Below are 19,670 nucleotides of genomic sequence, written 5' to 3' on the forward strand. Positions count from 1 at the left end.
TAAAAAAAGTTCATTGTTGCTATCCTAAATTCCTAATATGGCTTACCTCATATAGGCCTGTATGAGGTTTGTGTAAAGGCTTCCTTTACACATGCAGTTTGTGTAAAGGCTTCCTTATCACCTCTGTTTAAACTTGCATGGTGTCATGTGTTCAGTTGCCATAGACTTGCAGCCCCAGACTTGCAGAACTGAGGAATCAGGGACAGTTAGGATAAATATTTGTCACCAAGAGTTCTTGCTAACTTCCTGGCTAACATCCTATCAAAGTGGGAGATAAGATTTCCACCACAGGGAAGAGATGTAAGCATCGGACTTAGCTATGCAGTGTCTGTAGACTCAAAGTTCCATAGCAGGAACTGAAGAAGAACATTATGATCATCATCAAATACAGAATTTCCCAAATGAAATATTCCTATTGCATAAATTTAAGTGAATAGTTTTTATCTTGTGCTGGCATAGGTGGTTTTATATTGAGGTCTTTTTGAAACAGACGTTAAAATTCATGTGCTTTTCTTAGTACAATTTTAGGATGGTGTCAGCTTTTTGTTCTGTGTGGGTTGTTGGGCTTATTTGGGGTCTTTGGTTGGGTGGTTTTGTGGTTTGTTTGTTTTATTGTTTTCCTTTCTTGTCTCCATACACAGACAAATGTGGTAAGATATTACAGTTTAATTATAGCTAATTTTCATTTCATATTGAAACCATGTAACAAATTCTGAAGTAATCCTTGGAGAATATAAAGATAATATGAAATTCTCTTTCTGTTTACACTGAATATATTCTCAGTAAAGCTATTAACATTTAATTTAAGTTAGGAATGGTGTTAGGAATGTAAAAGTGCAATGCATGTTTTGAGTTGTTCCCCCATAAAATACGAATAAGTATGCAGGAATTCAAATAGATTTACATTCCCACATATTGTCATTTAGTTAGGTGACGTAGTTCCATATTATGTTTGTTGCCTTTAATGTTTCAAGGGTTTTTGCTTCTTGCAGTTTTGGCAGAATTAATTGAAAAGTTCGTGTCACATCTTTCTGAAAGCAGAACAGATTGTTATTTCAGCACGGGAAGCTATAAAGGTCAGTCTCCTAATAATTTATTGCCATGCAGCCTCTTCATATTTAAATTGCCTTTCTTCTAAATGTATCTGTATCATTTTGGGGATTGTTTAAAATGTTCTTTAACAGCTCAGAAATTCATTACTTCACTGGTGGGAAATACCTCACTTTAGAGAAGAAGCTGATGTGCTCAAGTGAATAGAATGGATAATTATTAGTGATGGGCTTTCAAATTTCTGTGTGTATAGTGGAAAGATGCAGAACAGGTAAGGGTGTGATTCAGAGTATTTGTTGACACCTATTATGGATGATTTGAAAAGCTGGTATAATATTTAAGATGGTATAAGCAATCTGGCTCACCTTTTGAAAGCCCCACAAAGGTATACACTTTGTATTGTATTAAAGGACAAGTATAAAGAACTGTTATTGTCAGAGTACTCTGAGTGTTAGTTTTGTACAGATGTCATGATTGCGACATAAAGAATAAAGGATGAATGATAAAGCTGATTTATTCTGAGTGTAAAGTAATGTGTTTTAATACTTTGAAGCACTGGTAAAATTAGAAGATTTAGAACCAATGTTAATATCTGCTGGAAAATGCACTTCCATTCTTCACTGTTTGTTCACAACCCTTCTCTCAGGTTGTAGGTCAGCATTTAGAGTACTTATTCTGCTACTAGCTGAGGAGAATCAAGCCTGCTTTGGGGAGAGTCTGTTATTTATACTGATATTTTACTCTCCTGTCCATAGGAGGCAAATATAGTATCCTCGGAGACTTGGGGCCTGCCTTTGAAGTTTCAAAGCATAAAACCCCTTTTAGAAGCTTTCTTTTTATGTAATGGCCTTCACCTTCCAAAAGCTTGCTAACAGGATACTCTTAATGTAATTTGAGAATCTGTCTCTTTGCTTTATGAAGAGAGTTAATGGGACAGTTACTTCTATCACAATTTTATTTTTTCTTAAGAGCTACTGAAAGTGTTTTGTCCTATATTACTTTTAAACTTCTCATGAGGCATAATGAGCAATGAAATAATTCCATGGACTCACAAGGCTTGCTAATTACATATTTCTGAGACTTCCTAATTCAAATAATAATTTGCTTGTTCCTTTAAAAGCTCAAATTGCAAAACTAAGTAGAGAAAGAACAAACATCTGACTGTGCATCCTCCAAATGGATGCTTTGACCTGCAAAGACAGCAATCCTGCTCTTAATTGTTACAGTTTAGTGCTTCCATCCAATGTGAAAGATCTCTAAAGAAAAGCAGTAGGCCTTACTCCATTCACTTAGTCATCAAGTACCTTACTTCTAATCCACTGCTCTCAACCTTTTAGTAAAAGCTGGGGTTTAAAATACATTCAGGAAGGTTGAACCTAGATTTTCTATTTAATTGATTTCACCATGAATCACTGATTAGGTGCAGTTGCCATCAACACTGCATTATTTATCTAAAATTTAATGTCAACTTTGAAGAAAGACCAAGTTTCAAAATCCTGTGACAATTGCATATATTCAATTAATTATCTAGAATGAAAAATCTGAAAGAATAGAAAGATACAGAAACAAAGATAACACAGTGAAAACCTGAGTTATTGGTTTTTTGAGCCTTAAAGGTTTTCTTTTAATGATAAACCAACTGAGTCTGTCTAATATTTCTTTTTGTATTTTCTGAATGAGGAGATTTTTTGGGTCTTATACAGGCACTACTGGACAAGTTCGCCTGTTCAGTTATCAAATAAAGGCTCCAACATTTAAAGTGTTGTCTAATTGTCTTGGTTTGGAAAAGACAGATGTCTGCTAGGGACAGCAGGTCCTCCCTTGGAATGGATTATTCAAAACCCGTCCCTCTGAATTACTATAATTTTGAAAATTAAGGGGGCTCTCGGGCAAAGATATGGGGATAGGAATATATATAACAAGGCAAACAAACAACAACAACTACAGCATCAACAACAAAACAGAACCAGGAATCTCGAGGGCTTTGTTTCACATAGCCCGGGGCAGTTTGATCTCGATGCCCTGCAGGACTCTGAGAGCACCAGTCGGGAGAGGTGAAAACTCCCGGTCTGGTGGCTGGGACAGCAGGATGTCCCGGGCAGGCAGGGGCGTGTGGGGCTACAGCGTAGCAAAAAGAGCAGTGCTGGAGAAGCCATGATGGCCAGACAGGGCTGGCCCAGCTCCACCAGGGCAGGCAAAGGAGTTCAGATTTCCTGGGCACACAAGCAGATGATGGTAGATTTCCCAGGACTGGACTTGGTGATGACAGTGGACTCCTCTCGCAGCAAGGAGCAGCCTGGCCGTCCTCTCTCTGATGCCAAGAGAAAGATAGGGTAGCTGCCTCACGCCCCGTCCTTTACCTGCTCCAAAAACTTCTGTGATCTTCCCCCTCCGGACTTTTGGCCACCTCTTTGTTTTGGTCAAGCACCTTAAGTACCCAGTAGTTAGTCTCTTAGTAACTTATGGGAAAAAACTCTATAAGTAAAAAAAAAGGAAACAATTCTAACCCCCAACACTAATGAACAGTTTTCATGTGCACATGCTTTTGATATTCCATGTGCTTTAATGAAGACAAGCTTGGAAATGGAAGAATAAGAAGTCTTCTCAAGGATAGTAATCTGGTGGTAAGAGGTAGGCAAATGAATGGTGGTGGCTTACTGAATTCTTTCCCTGTCAGCCACAACGTTATCACAGACTTCTTTTGTGAAGAGTTCTCCAGCCCAGGAAAGAGTGTTGCTCAGGCAAAAAGCACATTTCACCAAAGGTTTCTTTTAACTCTTATAGGAAAATAGTTATTAAAACTTCATAGCACCTTTTTCAGAGAGGTGTAGCAGTAAGGGTTAACCAGGGAAGTTAGTTTAGGCCCATAAATTCATGCTGATTTATATGAAACAAAAGTCTGGCTCTAAAACTGAATCTGTGATCATATTCTAATTCTACCCTGAAATAATAAAAGGGTGTGATATTAAGAATTGGTTATATAGCTAAATTTACATTAATGTTGCGCTCTTTTTTGCATCATGAAATAAAAAAATATGGCGTTCCTATGAAGGGAGGGTAATGCACTTTGAGAACTCAGGTATGCATTATGCTTCCTATGTTTATACCAAAGGGACAACAAAACACACTGAAATCTTTATCAGACCTTATTTGTTTAAAATTAGATTTCTCACTGATTGAATAACAATTGGCTAGATTTCTGTACATTTCCCAAGGCTTTCTGGTGGTCTTTATGAAGCACTACAGTTTCTTCAAGAATAATTATTGAATGCCGTGTTATTTCCCAGTATCTTTTTCATATACTCCTGTAAGACCCATCTAACCTAAATCCTAAAACTAGTTACAGTAGACACATTTTTCTGCATGAGGTAAAGCTAATGAGTTGTTAGAAGGTAACATCTTAATAGCTCCACATCTACGTAAGCCAACATGAACTTGGCAATTGTATGTATACACCGTTCTCTTAAATAAATTTTGGTCTGAGGAACTGAAAACCAGTTTGTAATAGTTGTTTAATTTCAATGAAGAAAAGTCCCATTTTTCATGAAAGTAGATTCAGTAGATATTCACATAGATATTCAGCGTTTATCATGTTTCCTGAAATGAGAATTTGATTATCTTAAAAAAAATGACAGCTTTGTAAACCTGTAGCTAGTTGTAATTAGAATAACACAGTCATCCATCTGCTGTGGAATCCCTCAGGATTTCATTCTCTTATAAAATTTGCAAATATGAAAAAATTAAATTAGATTGGGTTGTTACCATTTTCAAGATAAGAGAAAAGGAAAAAATATCTGATTAAACACTATGCAATTGCAATGTTCAATTATAAATAGTAACACAAATCTTACATGAAGTGTACTTTCTGCTAGCAGAAATGCTACTGCTGTGATGTTTATTCAGATGACTGAATCTGTGTATATGTTAATGTTCTCTGTCTGTCCCCTTTCCTAGAATTAATAGTTTCTAGTATGCTTTTATTTTTTTGCTCTCCTTTATAAACCCTAAAACTTTGAAAACAAAATCATTGGTGTCTAGCTGTAATAGGTAATAAAATGGCAAGAAACTGAAATTTCCTGTAGTAGTAAAATACCATACATTATATATTAGGGACATGAAGTTCCTAAAATAGCCTCTTGCTCTTTCTGTTAGCAAGTTCCAGTTGAATGTAACAGAAATGCTTTGTGAAAATGTCATTGTTTTCTCAAGGTTCCAACAAACCTATTTATCAGAGAAGTGCAAAGTCATCTAATGTATTGGTGTCTGTGCTTCTTAATTGATCTCCATCAATTAACACAAATTGATGTGTTGCAGACTCCCCAAACTTGGAACTGCTGTAACATTTTGTCATCAGCAGGATGCTCTGCTTTTGCAGATGACCTTGCTGTCATATCCTCTGTTTCCACTGGACTTTGACTCTGAAACAGCTTTGCTGTGTACTGCCAAAGGGACAGAGCCTCAGGGATTTCAGGTCTTGGCCATAAAACTCAAATGTCATGGTGTGTTCCTTCTATAGATGAGCCTTAGTTCTCTGACTGAACAAAATCTCATAGGAGCTTTCTGCCATTTAATGAGCTCTTAATCTTTGAAGGGTCAGGTGGGTTGTGTAACAAACTGAGAAATTTTAAAAATACCAGTGGGAAGGTACCAGTATAGAGCTGTTCAGAAGAAGCAGCAAACGAGAAATACAGGATTACAACCTGAAATTGGGCTGAAAGGGAAGGAGAAGGAAGGGAATTCTTACATTCTTTCTGCATCATTTGATAAATGCGATTTTTCAAGCTGTCCACCATTTTGAAGATGCTGTTATCAGAAAGCATTTTACCCATTGCCAATTTAGGTAACTGGACTGAAAATGTGATTCATTCTTAATGAAGGTGTTGCCAGTAAGTTTGAGTGTTTGTGATGATCATTACATAATGAAGGTCTAGATATGAATATTTTGGTCTTGTATTGTTATGAAAAGATGTTAGGAAAAGATGTTATGAAAAGATGTTATGATGACATAACAGATACTTTTGATAATCAAAGATAAATTGCACATGAGATTACCTCTGAGAAGCCATCAACATTCTCCAGCAATTACTCTTCGATCTTGTTTACATTGTCTCCATTCCCAGTTCAAATCCAACAAAAGTAATACTTTTCTTTGAAAAACAATTTTTTTGTAGACTATTCTAACAATGAATATGAGGTCAGACTGTCAGAAGTGTTCTAGATGAGTAGCCTGGTGAAGGAGGTGACATCGTGAAGAAACAGTAGCAAAATGGCGGAGCAGAATGTGGAGAGAAACTCGCAAATTTTGCTCTGCCACAAGTCCAAATAATGTTTAAAATAGAAAACTTCTGTAAGAACATCAGAATGAGAAAGGGTAGTTACTGAGAAAGCATAAAGATGAATATTGACTGCTTGAGTATCTGCCAATGGACATGGTCAGTGTTTAGGTACCTGTTGAAGAGTAAGTGAAAACCTGATAGTTTTTAACAAAATAAATCACAGGGAAAAAATATGAGTTCCACAATTTCAGTTTATATGGACAAAGCCACGGGCTAGAAATCTGATAGCAAATATACCTATATATTTCTAAGAATTTTAAAGCATTTGTAGGAATTATGCAGGTGGCTCTGGCTGTCATGGTATTTTCAGCTGTTTGCAGAATCTTTACTTAAACATTTTCTTTGAATAAAAAGTCTTTTCATCCATAGCAATAAACCTAATCTTTCTTATCATTGCTGAAGTTAAAATTTAGCATGCGTTAGCAAATTCCAAAGATTATTTATATAGACATAAAACCATTTGGCCAGGGCACCAGGAAGTGCAAGAGCTAAACCAATAATGTGAGTGACAGCTTTAGTAATATTCTTTACTTAAGACAGAAGGGAAGCCAGTGATGTCTTTGGCATAACAGCACTTTAAACAGGGGAATAAGTTAAATATTATCCAAAGACCATGTGAGTTACCTGAAATATACTGTAAAGCTGTTTCAGCTTGGTATCCTGTCATTTCAGTATGAATGCGATGTAGCCCATTTTCTGACTTAAACACATAAAAGCTCTGTCATGGTAAGAGGGAAAATGAATAAGAAAGCAATCTTTCATATAAATTATAAAGTTAATTGAAGTGTAGGCTGATCAGATAGAATGCCACAGGACTATGCATGGCAGTTAACTTATGCTGGAGTGTTTATAGCTGTAGACTGAGTTTAATAATAATACATAGTTGCTTTTGGAAATCATGCCTCATGGGAGTCTCTTTTTGTGCTCCTGAATACTACAAACATTGAAAAGTGCTGCCCATTGAGATGCTTTCTAAGAATTTTCCTAAATTGTAAATCAGGTCCTAGGGAATTCCAATATCCTTCAAGTCACTGGTTTAATTTTGGCTCCTGTTTTCCAGTGTTTTTCATTTTTAAGAAAGAAGTGTGAAATATCCGTTCAACATAGATTTCTTTGTTTTAAGATAAATAAAAAGGAAGGTGCCAAAGTATGTTGTTCATTCCATTTAATAAGAGCCAGAGTGCTGTATCATATTATTAATTCACAGTTCAGAGAGGTGGTCTGGCCTTTGAGAATGAATGACAGTCTTATTTAGAGAACTGATTTTTCTCCATGCCTTTTTGTTATGAAACCTTTTGTGTTTCAAGACAGTTATATCAGGTGTATTGAAAAATATTAGCCAAAAAGTTTTGTTTAAAATGAACTCAGTGCATTAAATCAGATGTATTGGCATCATCACAATAGTACAGTCACAAGTAAGCTTTTTGTCCATGGATTGCAATATGCAGTATTTAAATATTCCACTTGTTTTTCATAGCATTTTTCTAAGTTTAATGGAGCATTTAAGGTTTCTAGCTCCAGTTTTTAATCAGTGGGAAGTAGTCCTTTGTGTATTCTCAATGATTTTACAATGTTCTTATGCCTAGTCTTCCCAGTTTGTTAAGTGATAAACAAAAGGGAAAATAAAAACTTTTGACCCAGGACAAAGAAGCACAATTTGTGGGTTAGCAGAGTACAGAGCTGTGATTATGTGGTGTCTGAAAGCAAGAGGTTTTGCCTTGATAAGGTACTGTGTGATAGAGAATTGTTATTCAATCCAGACTTGAAGTTAATTTTATCTTACTGCTGAATACAGAGGAAAATATCAGAAGGAAGTGTGGTGGGGAAAAAAGCCTTTTTCAGCCACTAAGAAATTGTTACAACAGAGAAGAAAAGTCCACGAAAATCAGTGAAGTCAGCTATGTTCTTTTAACGTTAATGAACAATGAGCATTCAGTACTTGCTGTAAACTGTTTCAGAATGGACACTGGGCTCACTCTGTGTGTTGTGATACAGCTTTTCCTCATTACACCCTTGCTGGGCTGGGATACCTGCAGTGCCACCCACAAGAGGATCCACCTCAAAATGGAAGCAGGACTGCATTGGAGCTGAGAGGTCATTGCTCTCCTTGCCTTCTGCTGCCATTAAACATGGTGGTGTTAGGACTGAATTAATTGCCACAGCCAACTCATTCAAATTCCCCCTATTTTCTAGGATGTATGAATGCATCTTGCCTTTCTACTTGCACACACAAACTGGAAAATGAATTGACTTAGTATGGCAATTGCAGCCTGAGTGAACAGGTAACTTGGAACAGGAGCTGTAAAAAGTTACGAATATTTCAGTTATCTCTGTGGGATTTTAACTGAAATGCCCTGTGAATTTATATGTATTCTTCCAAAGATTGCACTGCTGGTATGCTATGCAAAAGATATTTGAAATTCTGTTCTTTGGATTGCAAAAAACCTCTCTGATGTGGGTTTACTGCTTCAGTCCCATCAGATTATTGAATAAGATCATTTTACTCAAAGCACAGTTGATTTTTGTTATGTATAAATATATTGTCAAAGGTACAAGGTTAATTTCTCACAACCATAACACTTAAATTATTGTTATCTGTGAAAGTTATAAAACGGAGTGGGATTTTTGCCATATTTATTCTTGCCGTACTTCCTCTGCTGAATTTTATTGCCTCATTGTTGAGTGTAATTTTACTGTATAATTTTCTTCATAAAAATTTTAACCTACCTCATCTCATATAAGCAGACAGAATCTTCTTGGGGGGGGCGTTTGTTTTTTTTGTTGTTGGTTTTTGTTTGTTTTTTTATTTGTTTGGATTCTTTGGTTGTTTTGGGGGGGTTTTGTTTTGGTTTGGTTTGGGGGTTTTGTTTTGGTTTTTTTGGTGGGATTTTTGGTGTACTTTTTGCTGGGTTTTTTTGGGGTTTTTTTTCACTTTGAGTCCTTTCCTCCCTGAACTTGTAACTATTTCATCTTTAATACCTTAGTCCCTGTTAGTGTGCCAGTAACATAGAGTGTTTGCCGACTTTAATAGCCAGGGAATCCTCCATCCATTGAGTTCTCCATCTGTCTAAGGATATAGAAAAAAGGCATAAGAAGTTACCATGTTACCTGCTTAACTAGATTTTTACATTTATCATTTACATGAATATAGTTTAACTTCTGCTGCCATACCTAATATTTACAATTTTAACAAATGTTGTCAGGGTAATAAGGGGTTTCATTTGTTTCATTTCTTGCTGATTTTAAGTAGCACTTTCAAAGAAGTGTATTAAAGTTTTATTCCCTCAGCTTTGCAACAAATAATATTATTAGACTGCAATTTTTATCTGTGGTATAGTTATCTTACATGATAACATGTACCTGATAGGGAAAATGCCCATTTTAAATTTAATATAGAATTTAAAATTTTGAGGAAATGCTACAGCAGTGGTTGCTTTCAATCATTATTTATTAATTTTTCTAGCTTGGATTTTTAATTTAAACAACTGCAGTAAATGGAGTATATTTTACTGTATAAAAAATGCATGTAAATACAGGATTTAATTAATTTTTTAATCCATCAGTTTTAAAGTTTTCTGTGAGTCGTATCAAAATAGATTTTTTTGTTAATAAAGTTGGAATTACAGCTAGGAAATGTTAAGGCCTCTGGAATGGAAGAAAGTGGATCCGAAAAGGCTGCCTTGGCTGATTTCTAGCCAGAAAGTTCTACTGAGATATGGGACTGAAAAAGATGTTGTTTGCTGTAAATCTAATTACAACTGTCATGATAACCATACTAACCATGAAGATTTCCTTATAAAGAGGGTGATTTTCATTTACAAAAAGGTCTGTGAAGAATTCAGATTCTTTATGAATCCTTTCCAAATGCTACCAAAATAATTTTGAATAGGAGACAATTCTCCAGATTTGGTATTCATACACAGAAAGAGCTTTACATTAGCATTCCGTTCAATAATACCTTATAATACCTTATAATACCTTATTTAATTTATTTTCTTTTGTTTTAGCCACGGATGCAGATGTAAAGAAAGAAAACCTTTCATCTGTGCAGCAGCTTGGTGTTGAAATGACAGTCAGGTACATGGTATTAAAATATTTCCCTAGAGCATTTCTAGGATTTGTTTGATTTTCATGGAATGACTTTAATAATGCTTAATCCATCAACTCATGGCTTTATACAATTTAAATCTTAGATAAACTTTAAGAAAATGAATTATAACTGGAATTGAGAAAGGTATTAGTACATAATTAAATTATCTTTACAGTTTATGTATGTTATTATCCTCTATTTTTGTAAAGACTAATTGTAACGTGCTGGTAAGATTTACCATAAAATTGCATTATCTTGAATTATGTGTCTTTATTCCCTCACATTACTTCCCTAAATGGTTCTGTTTATCTAAGCTTAGTTATATGCCATCTAAACATTTTGTTTGGCTGGTAATTTGCAGAGTTGTGATGATGGAAAAGCTTAAATGTCTGTACTTCCACAGATTGGTATCTTTAGCATTAATGTTTGAATTCTGATTATAATAATTACACATACAATAATTATATTTAATTATAAATAATGTACATGAAGAAACTGAGTTGTGTGTGTTAGAGTACTTGCTCCTCCCCAACACAATCTCTAAAACTGAACTAAAGGGAATTTGAGTGAGGATTTGTAACAATGAGCAGCAGATGTTTGCTGTGTATCCTTTCTAGGTAGAACACAGAAGGTTTTATTTAACCATTTATATGTATATCTACGGCATAGTTTTAGTGACGAACAATTTTATGACAGCTTAACTTTTAAATAAAGGCTTATTAAGTATGAGTTCTTCCCTTTTAGGAATTTTAAAAATATTTAAAGAGGTGGGGGGTTTTAACTTTTTGAAACAGATATGGAAAATACTTAAACTTGCTAAAAGAAGATGCTGAAAATGGGCTATGTTTCGTATTAATGAACTGTGAGGAGTTTCTGAAACAGCAGCAAAGAACTGTGGTATCTTCACTTCATATCCTTTCCTGGTGGTATAAGTTATATAGTCTAAAAATTTCAGTAGAATTTGAACTCCTGGTTTATACTTTTAATAGAGGTGTAGGTGTGTAATATTTACAGAAAGAAAAAAAATTTAAAAGAGTGCTTTTACTTTGAAATTTTATTAAGTTAAACGCATACCCAGTGCACTCAAGAGAATGTTCACCCTTTTGTTCCCATACTTTTTCAGAAGTGAAAATCTCATTCACTTTTGTCATCAACTGTTTTTGATGGGATCACATCTTTGAATGTGATAAAGAGCCTGCAGCAATTCACCTTTGAACATTAATGAGTATTTGTGGTACTCCCACAATACCAACACTTTTAATGATACTGCCCATGTAGTGATAAGTGTGATGAGTAGATGTAGTCTGATCAACAGGAGTGGTTCAACTTTCTGTTCATTTGGGTCTACTGTGGAACATTTTATAAAAAAAAAATAAGATAACAGCTTTTCAACAAGCTTTGCTATCATCTTTTCTGTTAGATTTTCATACCACTATTAAATTATACTTAAGGTGTATTGGTCAGAATGCGCCAAATCTCATTTATAAGGTTTTTCTTTTACTTTTTTTTTTTTTTTTTTTTTAATATACAATTTTAACTCCTGTTTTATTCCTCCACTGTTCTTCTTTCTTGCACTTTATAAGCACATTTGTTTTGGTGTAGGGTTTTTTTGCATTTACTTGCTTTTTGTTTACTTTAATTGATTTAACTTGACTACTTATGGACTGAAAAGAATTAGTATATGGGGGAAACAGCTTAAATTATTTCTCTTAATCCCATTTGAGAGACAACTGTGCCTTGATGCTGCCCTCTGCTGCCTCTGTTCCCCTTGGTCATGTCTAACGACCCAGCTCCCAGCTCTGTGTGTGTGGGCCTGAGAAGGAGGAGCGCTGTGGTTGCTGCAGGAGAGTGATGAGGAAATCACTGCCCAAGTTCCTTAACCTTCCCATTCAGGCTGCTTGCAGGAGCACTATGCTGGTTATGACTGGTTTGCATCTTCCATCTTCCTCATAATGTCAGGAGACAGGGAGAAGACGCTGATGTTTCTTCAGCAATTTTCATGTCTTCTTGTTTCAGCATTTCTCTGGCTACCAAGACTGCATTTATCTGTAAGAATTTATAACCTGTTTCTGTCTGAAAAGCTTCTTTGAAAGTTTACAAATGAGACTTTATTAGTTTGGTGGTTTTTGGGTTTTGTTGTTGTTGTTTTTCTAATGCATTATATTTTCCTTAAGGCCTCCTAGATAAATACATGACCCTGAAAAATTCATGGAAAAATGTAGATCTGATATTTGCTCAAATTTTTGTTTAAAAGGAGAGAAGTAGCAGGTGGACTGATAGTGAAGAAAATGTTAATGAATTTTAAAGCTGGCAGTAAAACAAACTTTGTTGGTGGCATTAAATTCTGTATGAAGGCTGTGATACTGCTGAATGACTTTTTTTAATTATTAGAGTCCAGCAAGAGAGCAAGTCCATGCATCTAATTTTTTGGGTTTTTTTAGTGACAGTTTTAAAATTTACTTAATACATTTGAGTATATTTACTAAATTTTAAAAATTATTGCTGCACAAATACTATATGATTGACAATTTTAAATTGTAAGTATTCTGGATTGAGGTTTTAATATAGATAGCATCATTTCTATATTTCATTATGGGTGTTCCCAGCTATTTAAAGTAAAACCCTTTGTACGTTGTCATGTTGTCTTGAATGTTTCAAACGTAAACTCTACCAGAGTCTCTACCAGAGAGCTCTGGGATACAAGAAGCACAGATTAAGTTCTGTACTTCTTCTGCATGGAGGCTTCTGTAGCAATACCAAGTGATCTATCTTGTCACCAGAAGGGATGGTGGTCCATTCAGCACTGAGTCTGGCCTGAGGTTATTCCAGCATAATGAAATTTGTGCTGAAATTTGCTCCGTTGTGTGAGTGTTAAAAACCACTAGTGCCAAGGATTCGTTAACTGGAACTGGGCACTGATTTCCAGAGCCTCCCACAGCGATAAAACCTCTTCTCCTTTTGCTACACATAATAGAATTTCACTCACACCCTCCACACATACTGCAAAGATACGTGCACACGAAAAACTACTTCAGGTATTGTGGAAGTTCTACTCCACCACAAAATGGAAGAAAAAAATCCAGCAGAAATCAGTCCTTTTTTTCCTTCTGTTCTCCTGTTTAAAATATAACAACAGTTTCTCCATCCCTGTTTTGACAATTAAAGCCTGTATACAATCAGGAACTAGACTGCTAGTGTACAGTAGCAATCTGGATATATTTATTGACTTTACCTTTAGTTACCTCCATGTTTTTCTTGATGGAATTACAACCTATTTTGTTTATCCTCTTTCCTGTCTCTAAAATAACCAGATTACTTACCTTACATGTAAAAGTATATATTTTTATATATTGCCCTCAGCAAGGCATTAAGAAACAACCCATTTTTGTAGCCTTTAATGCTGTTCCTCAATTTCGTTGTTGATGTTGTTGTTAACCAGATGCACCTGCCTGTTACAACAGTGGAATATGGCATCCATCCAGTCTATTTTTGCAGTGCTCACCATGTTGAAATGTTGCTGAAAGCTGAGTTACCCCTTGTCTGCTCAGCCTTCCACATGTCTGGTTTCGCTCCATCCCAGGTAACCGATCAAAGTGTATTAAAGTATCATCAACCTAGTGACTTTAATCTACAAAATCAAGAATGCTGAAGAACTAACGCTTTTATTTTTCTAAATGCCACTTGTGTGGTGGTTATAAAACTGAGGGTAAGAGATAAGAACACATAGTGACTTAGAGCATCTGAAAATAGAAAGTAACTTATTCATAGAATAATACCAGTGTACCGGAGCTGATGACCTTTTATTACACGTTCATGCAGAAAAATTGCTAAAAATAATGTATACTAAATCCTCAGATTTAGCATTTAAATAGAATATCTTATTCCCTGGAATAATTATCTAAATTTTCCGTAGGAGGGAAATGGGTGATTTGCAGTAGTTAGATACTAGAAAGCAGTTCCTGTGATATTAGAGAAAAATTAATTTTATAAGAGCTACTCTATTACAATCAGGTAACACACTATTCTTTCATATTAAAGAGGTATTACAGCAAAAGAATAATTATGTGCAACTCCAGCTTTCATTTTGCTTACAAACAATTGTTTGGTAGTATGGAAAGCTATGGATGAAGCACTGTTTGTAGCAATTGCAATCATGAGGAAGGTAAGGAGTTCCATGCAGTGAGCTAGATTGTCCTTGCAAAGGACATCTCGCCAGAGTGAGAAAGCGTATTACTGTGCCAAGGCAAGAAAAATGCTTTTCATCTTATACCTTCAAAATTCCTTTTTGCTGTGAGATTTGCAGCTGAAGAAACTTTTTAATGGAGGCAGATGCCAGTGTGATACAAACGTTGCTTAAAGTAGTCAGTTTGGGATTTGGTTTTTGAGGACAGGAGAGTAGCAGATCAAAGAATTTATCTCAGCGTAGGAATAAGTGCTTGTAATAAGGTTCCTAGTTTTGGATGAGGAAAACACATGGGGAGAGTCACTCCTTCAGCTGTTCTTGTGCAAGTTACACTGTTTTCTTTTTTTAATTGTGTGCACTCAGTAATGCACTAGATACTGTTCTAAATCTCTAACAAGGATTTTTAAATTTATTTAACGAGTTAGTGAAATGCCACTGCTGGGTGCCACTGTATCTTCTGTGTGATTTTGCAGTTCTACTGCAGCATTAAAAACAAACTCTGAACTGTGGAAGTAGTTCTGATGTATTTAAGTTATTGTGTGCCCCAAAGAATACTTCAAAACAGATTTACTGCCAGACTGTGGTTGTTGTCATCTAATTAGAATCATGGTAATTCTTGCTGCATATTTTTAAACACTTTAAGGAGTGGTTAGCAGAAGATTTGTGGTCTAGAACCAAATTAAATGTGCATTATACCTCTTAATACACTGTAATTTAGAACAGGGCAAAGGAGTCAACTGTATTCATACTTCATTAAATGAAACTTGTCTTAGGGAAGGGCCTAACATTCATTTATAATGCAGAGAACTACTTTAATTGAAAAGAAAAGCCACGTTGAACATGCCTTCATCACTGTCATTACCCTTTAGGCCACATTTAATAGGAAATCTTGGAAAAAAAAAATCACTTTTGCTTTCATTGGACTTTGAGTCTCAACCTCAGGAGTTGCTGGAATATACTTGGACAAGTGAGATGCATGGATACAGGGTGTTATGTTTAGTCAGACACACTTGGAGTCTATTCAGAGGCTATGCATTAAAAAATGGTGACTCTTGTACTTCTACTTAAGCTTCTTTTGTACTTTATCCCTTTTATTTTCACAACTGGGGTAATGTTATAGGGAAAAGTAGTAGTAGTATAGTATAGTAGAATAAAAAAAGAGCTGATCAATTATGATTGAATGTATAGAATTATTTAATTGTATATAATTTCATTGTAATCTAGATCTGTCTGCAATGGATAACTCAGTGTTTCTGGAATTACATGGACTGGAGTGAGATCTGCCACTACATTGCCATATGTATTTTCCTTGGTCCTGATTATCAAATATATATGTGCATTTCTGTGTTCAGACACCTACAGCATGACATCCTGAAGCACACAGAAGCCCGAGATCTTCAGGTTTTTCTGAAAGTAAGGGTTTCTTAATTTTTCAGCTTCTGAGGAGAAGTAAAGCTATGAATACTGAGGATATATACATTACTTTATCTGAAACTCTTACTGAATTTCACTTAATCATTTTAAAAGAGTGAAATAATACTTTGATTTTATTTGTTTCCTGGTAGGGAATTGTGTATAGTATTTTACAGAGTTCTCCTCATATGGAGTATATGTTCTCCTGCATTTTGTACTGAGCAATTTCCTTCATGAGCAAGGAAAATAGGCACATTAAGTCATAAGAGCATTTGAATCAGTTCTCTGTTTGTGGACTCAATCTCACTGAACAAGGTGCTCTCCAGGGTTTGCACAGTTGTCTCTTGCTGAAGGTTGTAGAGATGTGGCGCAAAGCTGAGCAAGCTGGTAGTTTGAAGAAATGCCAATTACTATACAACCAGCCTTGCAATTTCATATTCTTTCCCAATTATAAATTATGTTTAGGTTTGGGGTTTTTTGCAGGGTAGTGCATAACTCTAGCTGCAGTCAAATAGATATAGTATCTTACTCTTCTTCACAGGGACATTTTTGTCTTTTTCTCTAGTCTTTATTCACCTCTCAAAATTTTTTGGAGAACTAGATCTGTGCGTCTTAGTCTGTCCTAAGAATAATAGTTTTCTGACTGGTTTGCATACAACTTACATATTCTTAAATATAGAAAAATATCTCAGCCCTATCAGCTTCCTTGAAAATATTTGGTACACAGTCTAATGAATGTATTGAGTTTTTTTCTCTAGTTTTGGACAACATGTCTTAAAAACTATATCTTGATGGCATTATTGGATAGAGTATGTAAAATATAGAAGAGAGAATTTGTATGCTGCCACATGCAGTATAAACAGACTAAAGGTTTGGCATGGTAGTGTTAAATTAATGAGAAAAGAATGTAAATTCATGAAGTACTGGAATATCTGCAATTTATTGAGTGACCACTGCAGAAAAAAAGGGAGCATAATTAACTTGTACTCCAGCTATTTATAAATCTTAATTAATTGAAGCTAAAAAAAAAAAATTGAACTGTAGAATGGTTTGGGTTGGAAGGAACCTTAAACATCATCCAGTTCCAGTCCATCTTCCACTACACCATCGAACCTGCCCTTGAACACTTTCAGAGCGTTCCACAACTTCTTTTCAGTGCCTCACCATCCTCACAGTAAAGCTCTTCCTCAGACTTAATCTTAACATACCCCTTTGAGTTGGAAGGTGTTCCCCCTTGTCCTCTCATTACATGCCATTTATTTCCAGATATATGTGTGCGTGTGTATAGATAGATAGACAGATAAATAGATTCCACCAGCCTTCTCACAGTGCATGAGGAGCAACCTGGAAGGTAAAGTCTTGCTTTTGCTTTGCTTCTGTGTGGAGAGGAAGAAATATAAAGACTGTTTTGATTTCCTGCTCAAATGCCAAACTGCAGTTTTCCAAGCCTGAGTAGATGTTCTCAGGAGAATTCTACTTAGCAGAGATTTATAGTTAACACACCAGAGGTACAGCTTATGTCCACAGAGACTGACTCCAAAGAGTTTTTTGCAGCAAGTGCTGCCGACAGTGGTAATACTGATTAGTAGATGATGAGTACACAACAGCAACAAATTAACCCTTTTTACCTAACCATTCTTCAGGATCCTGTGTTCTGTGGTGCATCCTCCTTATCCCTCCATTATAGTAGCCATGAGAAAGAACTGTATCTGTTTGTTTCTGTTTCCTGAGGGCTCTTCCTTTTACTCTGTGTTTTGGAATCAGTAAGAATTATTCACTTGTAGTGGTGCAGAAAGTTTGTTCTGTTTTTATTTAAGCACTTCATATAGATCTTCTTTTATAATTGATTTAAAAAACACACATCTACTGTAGCTGGATATAAAAGCCACAGTTAAAAATTTATGCTATATGACATGTAGAAATCTTCTTTCAAAATAATATTTTAGTATCTAGCTTTCCCTTCTTAAAGCTTACTTTGTTTTTCTTAAAAATTTTCAATGAAATATTCTCCAAAAATGAGGTAAAATATGTCCCCATGAAATAAAATTCTCTGATACCATGTCTTTAATTACAACTTTCTGGAAGCAGAAATTGCCAAATCTGTATTTCTAAATAAAACATAATCTATTTTAAACAGCCAGGTTCTGACAATCAGAAAAAAATGAGCTATAATTAGAAGCTTGGAATTCATTATATTTGAGGGTTTTTTTCTAGCTAATAAGTGCTTTCTATGTGTATTTGTGCAGGAGGAAGCGCTGCATGGATTTCGAGTGAGTGATTATTTAGACTACATGGAAATCTTGGAGAAGATCTACAGACCAATGCTGCTGAAAGACATGAGGACCATAGGAGCACAGAATACATAGATGAAGCAAACAAGCACTTTATTTTACAGTTTTGATTACATCCTTTAAAGGGATGCTGATTGATTGATTGATTGATTTATACATCAATCTTGCCTAAAATCAGCCAGGCTGATTGGAATGTACATACTGTAAAATAAATAAGAAGGGTTTTCAGAATATAGTTTTTCAATAAGTCATAACCTACTTTTGATAACCAGATTTTCCCAGACAGGTTATGGCGCACAGCCTCATTTTCAGTTAGCAGGAGGCAGCTTCAGAAGCCACCTCTAAGATGCTGAAGTGTCTTCTTTATAAAGCCTTGAACCTGTTCTCAATTCTGTCTCTTTATCATCTCCTTGTAGCACCATCCTAAAGCCTTCATATTTTGCTCAGGTCTGACAAAGGGATTTTCTTTTTTTCTGTTTTTTTTTCTAATATTTAGAAATAACTGCTATTGTGTATTCATGAGCATGAAAATTCAACAAATGAAAACCAAATTCTCTGTTCCAACTTTGTGGATAATGTTGAGAAAATGGAATGTTCAAATACATGCAATGAAAAGACTTGATATTCCTGTCTTAAAAAAAAAAAAAAAAAAAAAAAAAAAAAAAAAAAAAAAAAAAGTATTAATTACTTTTAGCCTTTGTTCTGAATGAAATTAGAATCTTTAAAAATTATTATTTGGCTAAAGAATAAGGGAAGACACTGTGTTTTGTCAACACATGCAATAACTTTTTTTTCTACAGAATGTCCAGAATCTCAAAGTATTTTTATTAGAAGTTAATGATATAGTAAATGTTTTGGAAGTCCAACAGAAACCACAAATGTTGAATTTAGATTTATGCAATATTGTTACCATATTCCTGGGAGACAAACTAAACATTACTGCAAAGTTCCTGAAAAACAACTTTTCTAGACAAAATGGATATATATACATGAATTGAGCACATGCTCAAATTCAAATTATAAAACACATTAGAACCTGCAGTGAAATTTCTGAAATTATATGCAACCTAAGAGTGAACATTGACAAAGGTTTTGCCACTAACTTCTACTTTCCTGACTGCATTTCATAAGTTCACAAGTTTAGCTTTTTTTCTGTCTAGCAAAGATATGTTTTAAATATTTTTGCACTTTTGTGAACTGTTAGCTCACCTACATGAATAAAAGAAGTTGGCAAGTATGAAGGAGGAATTATGACACAAACTGATAGAACGAAGTGTTTGCCTGACACCGAGGCCAGTGAATTTTAT

At 35.1% G+C, this 19,670-nt stretch overlaps 1 protein-coding gene across 6 annotated transcripts in view; it reads left to right on the forward strand.

Annotated features, from left to right (window-relative positions):
* Positions 1 to 18,904, forward strand: part of TBC1D32 (TBC1 domain family member 32) — a 74,251-nt gene extending 55,347 nt beyond the window's left edge. For 5 of the 6 annotated variants that reach the window (XM_040060311.2, XM_040060309.1, XM_040060313.1 and 2 more), the window contains 7 exons: positions 993 to 1,076; positions 10,394 to 10,463; positions 11,271 to 11,386; positions 12,370 to 12,524; positions 13,916 to 14,056; positions 15,884 to 16,072; positions 18,319 to 18,904. In XM_040060311.2, coding sequence (XP_039916245.1) covers positions 993 to 1,076; positions 10,394 to 10,463; positions 11,271 to 11,386; positions 12,370 to 12,524; positions 13,916 to 14,056; positions 15,884 to 16,072; positions 18,319 to 18,438 — 875 coding nt within the window. In that variant the 3' untranslated portion in view covers positions 18,439 to 18,904. Of the gene's footprint in view, positions 1 to 992; positions 1,077 to 1,184; positions 1,322 to 10,393; positions 10,464 to 11,270; positions 11,387 to 12,369; positions 12,525 to 13,915; positions 14,057 to 15,883; positions 16,073 to 18,318 lie in introns of those variants that run through there. The other variant, XM_040060316.1, reaches the window with a different exon arrangement.
* Positions 18,905 to 19,670: the final 766 nt, after the last annotated feature.

The sequence above is a fragment of the Hirundo rustica genome, chromosome 3 (genome assembly GCF_015227805.2).
Source record: "Hirundo rustica isolate bHirRus1 chromosome 3, bHirRus1.pri.v3, whole genome shotgun sequence".
NCBI lineage: Eukaryota > Metazoa > Chordata > Aves > Passeriformes > Hirundinidae > Hirundo > Hirundo rustica.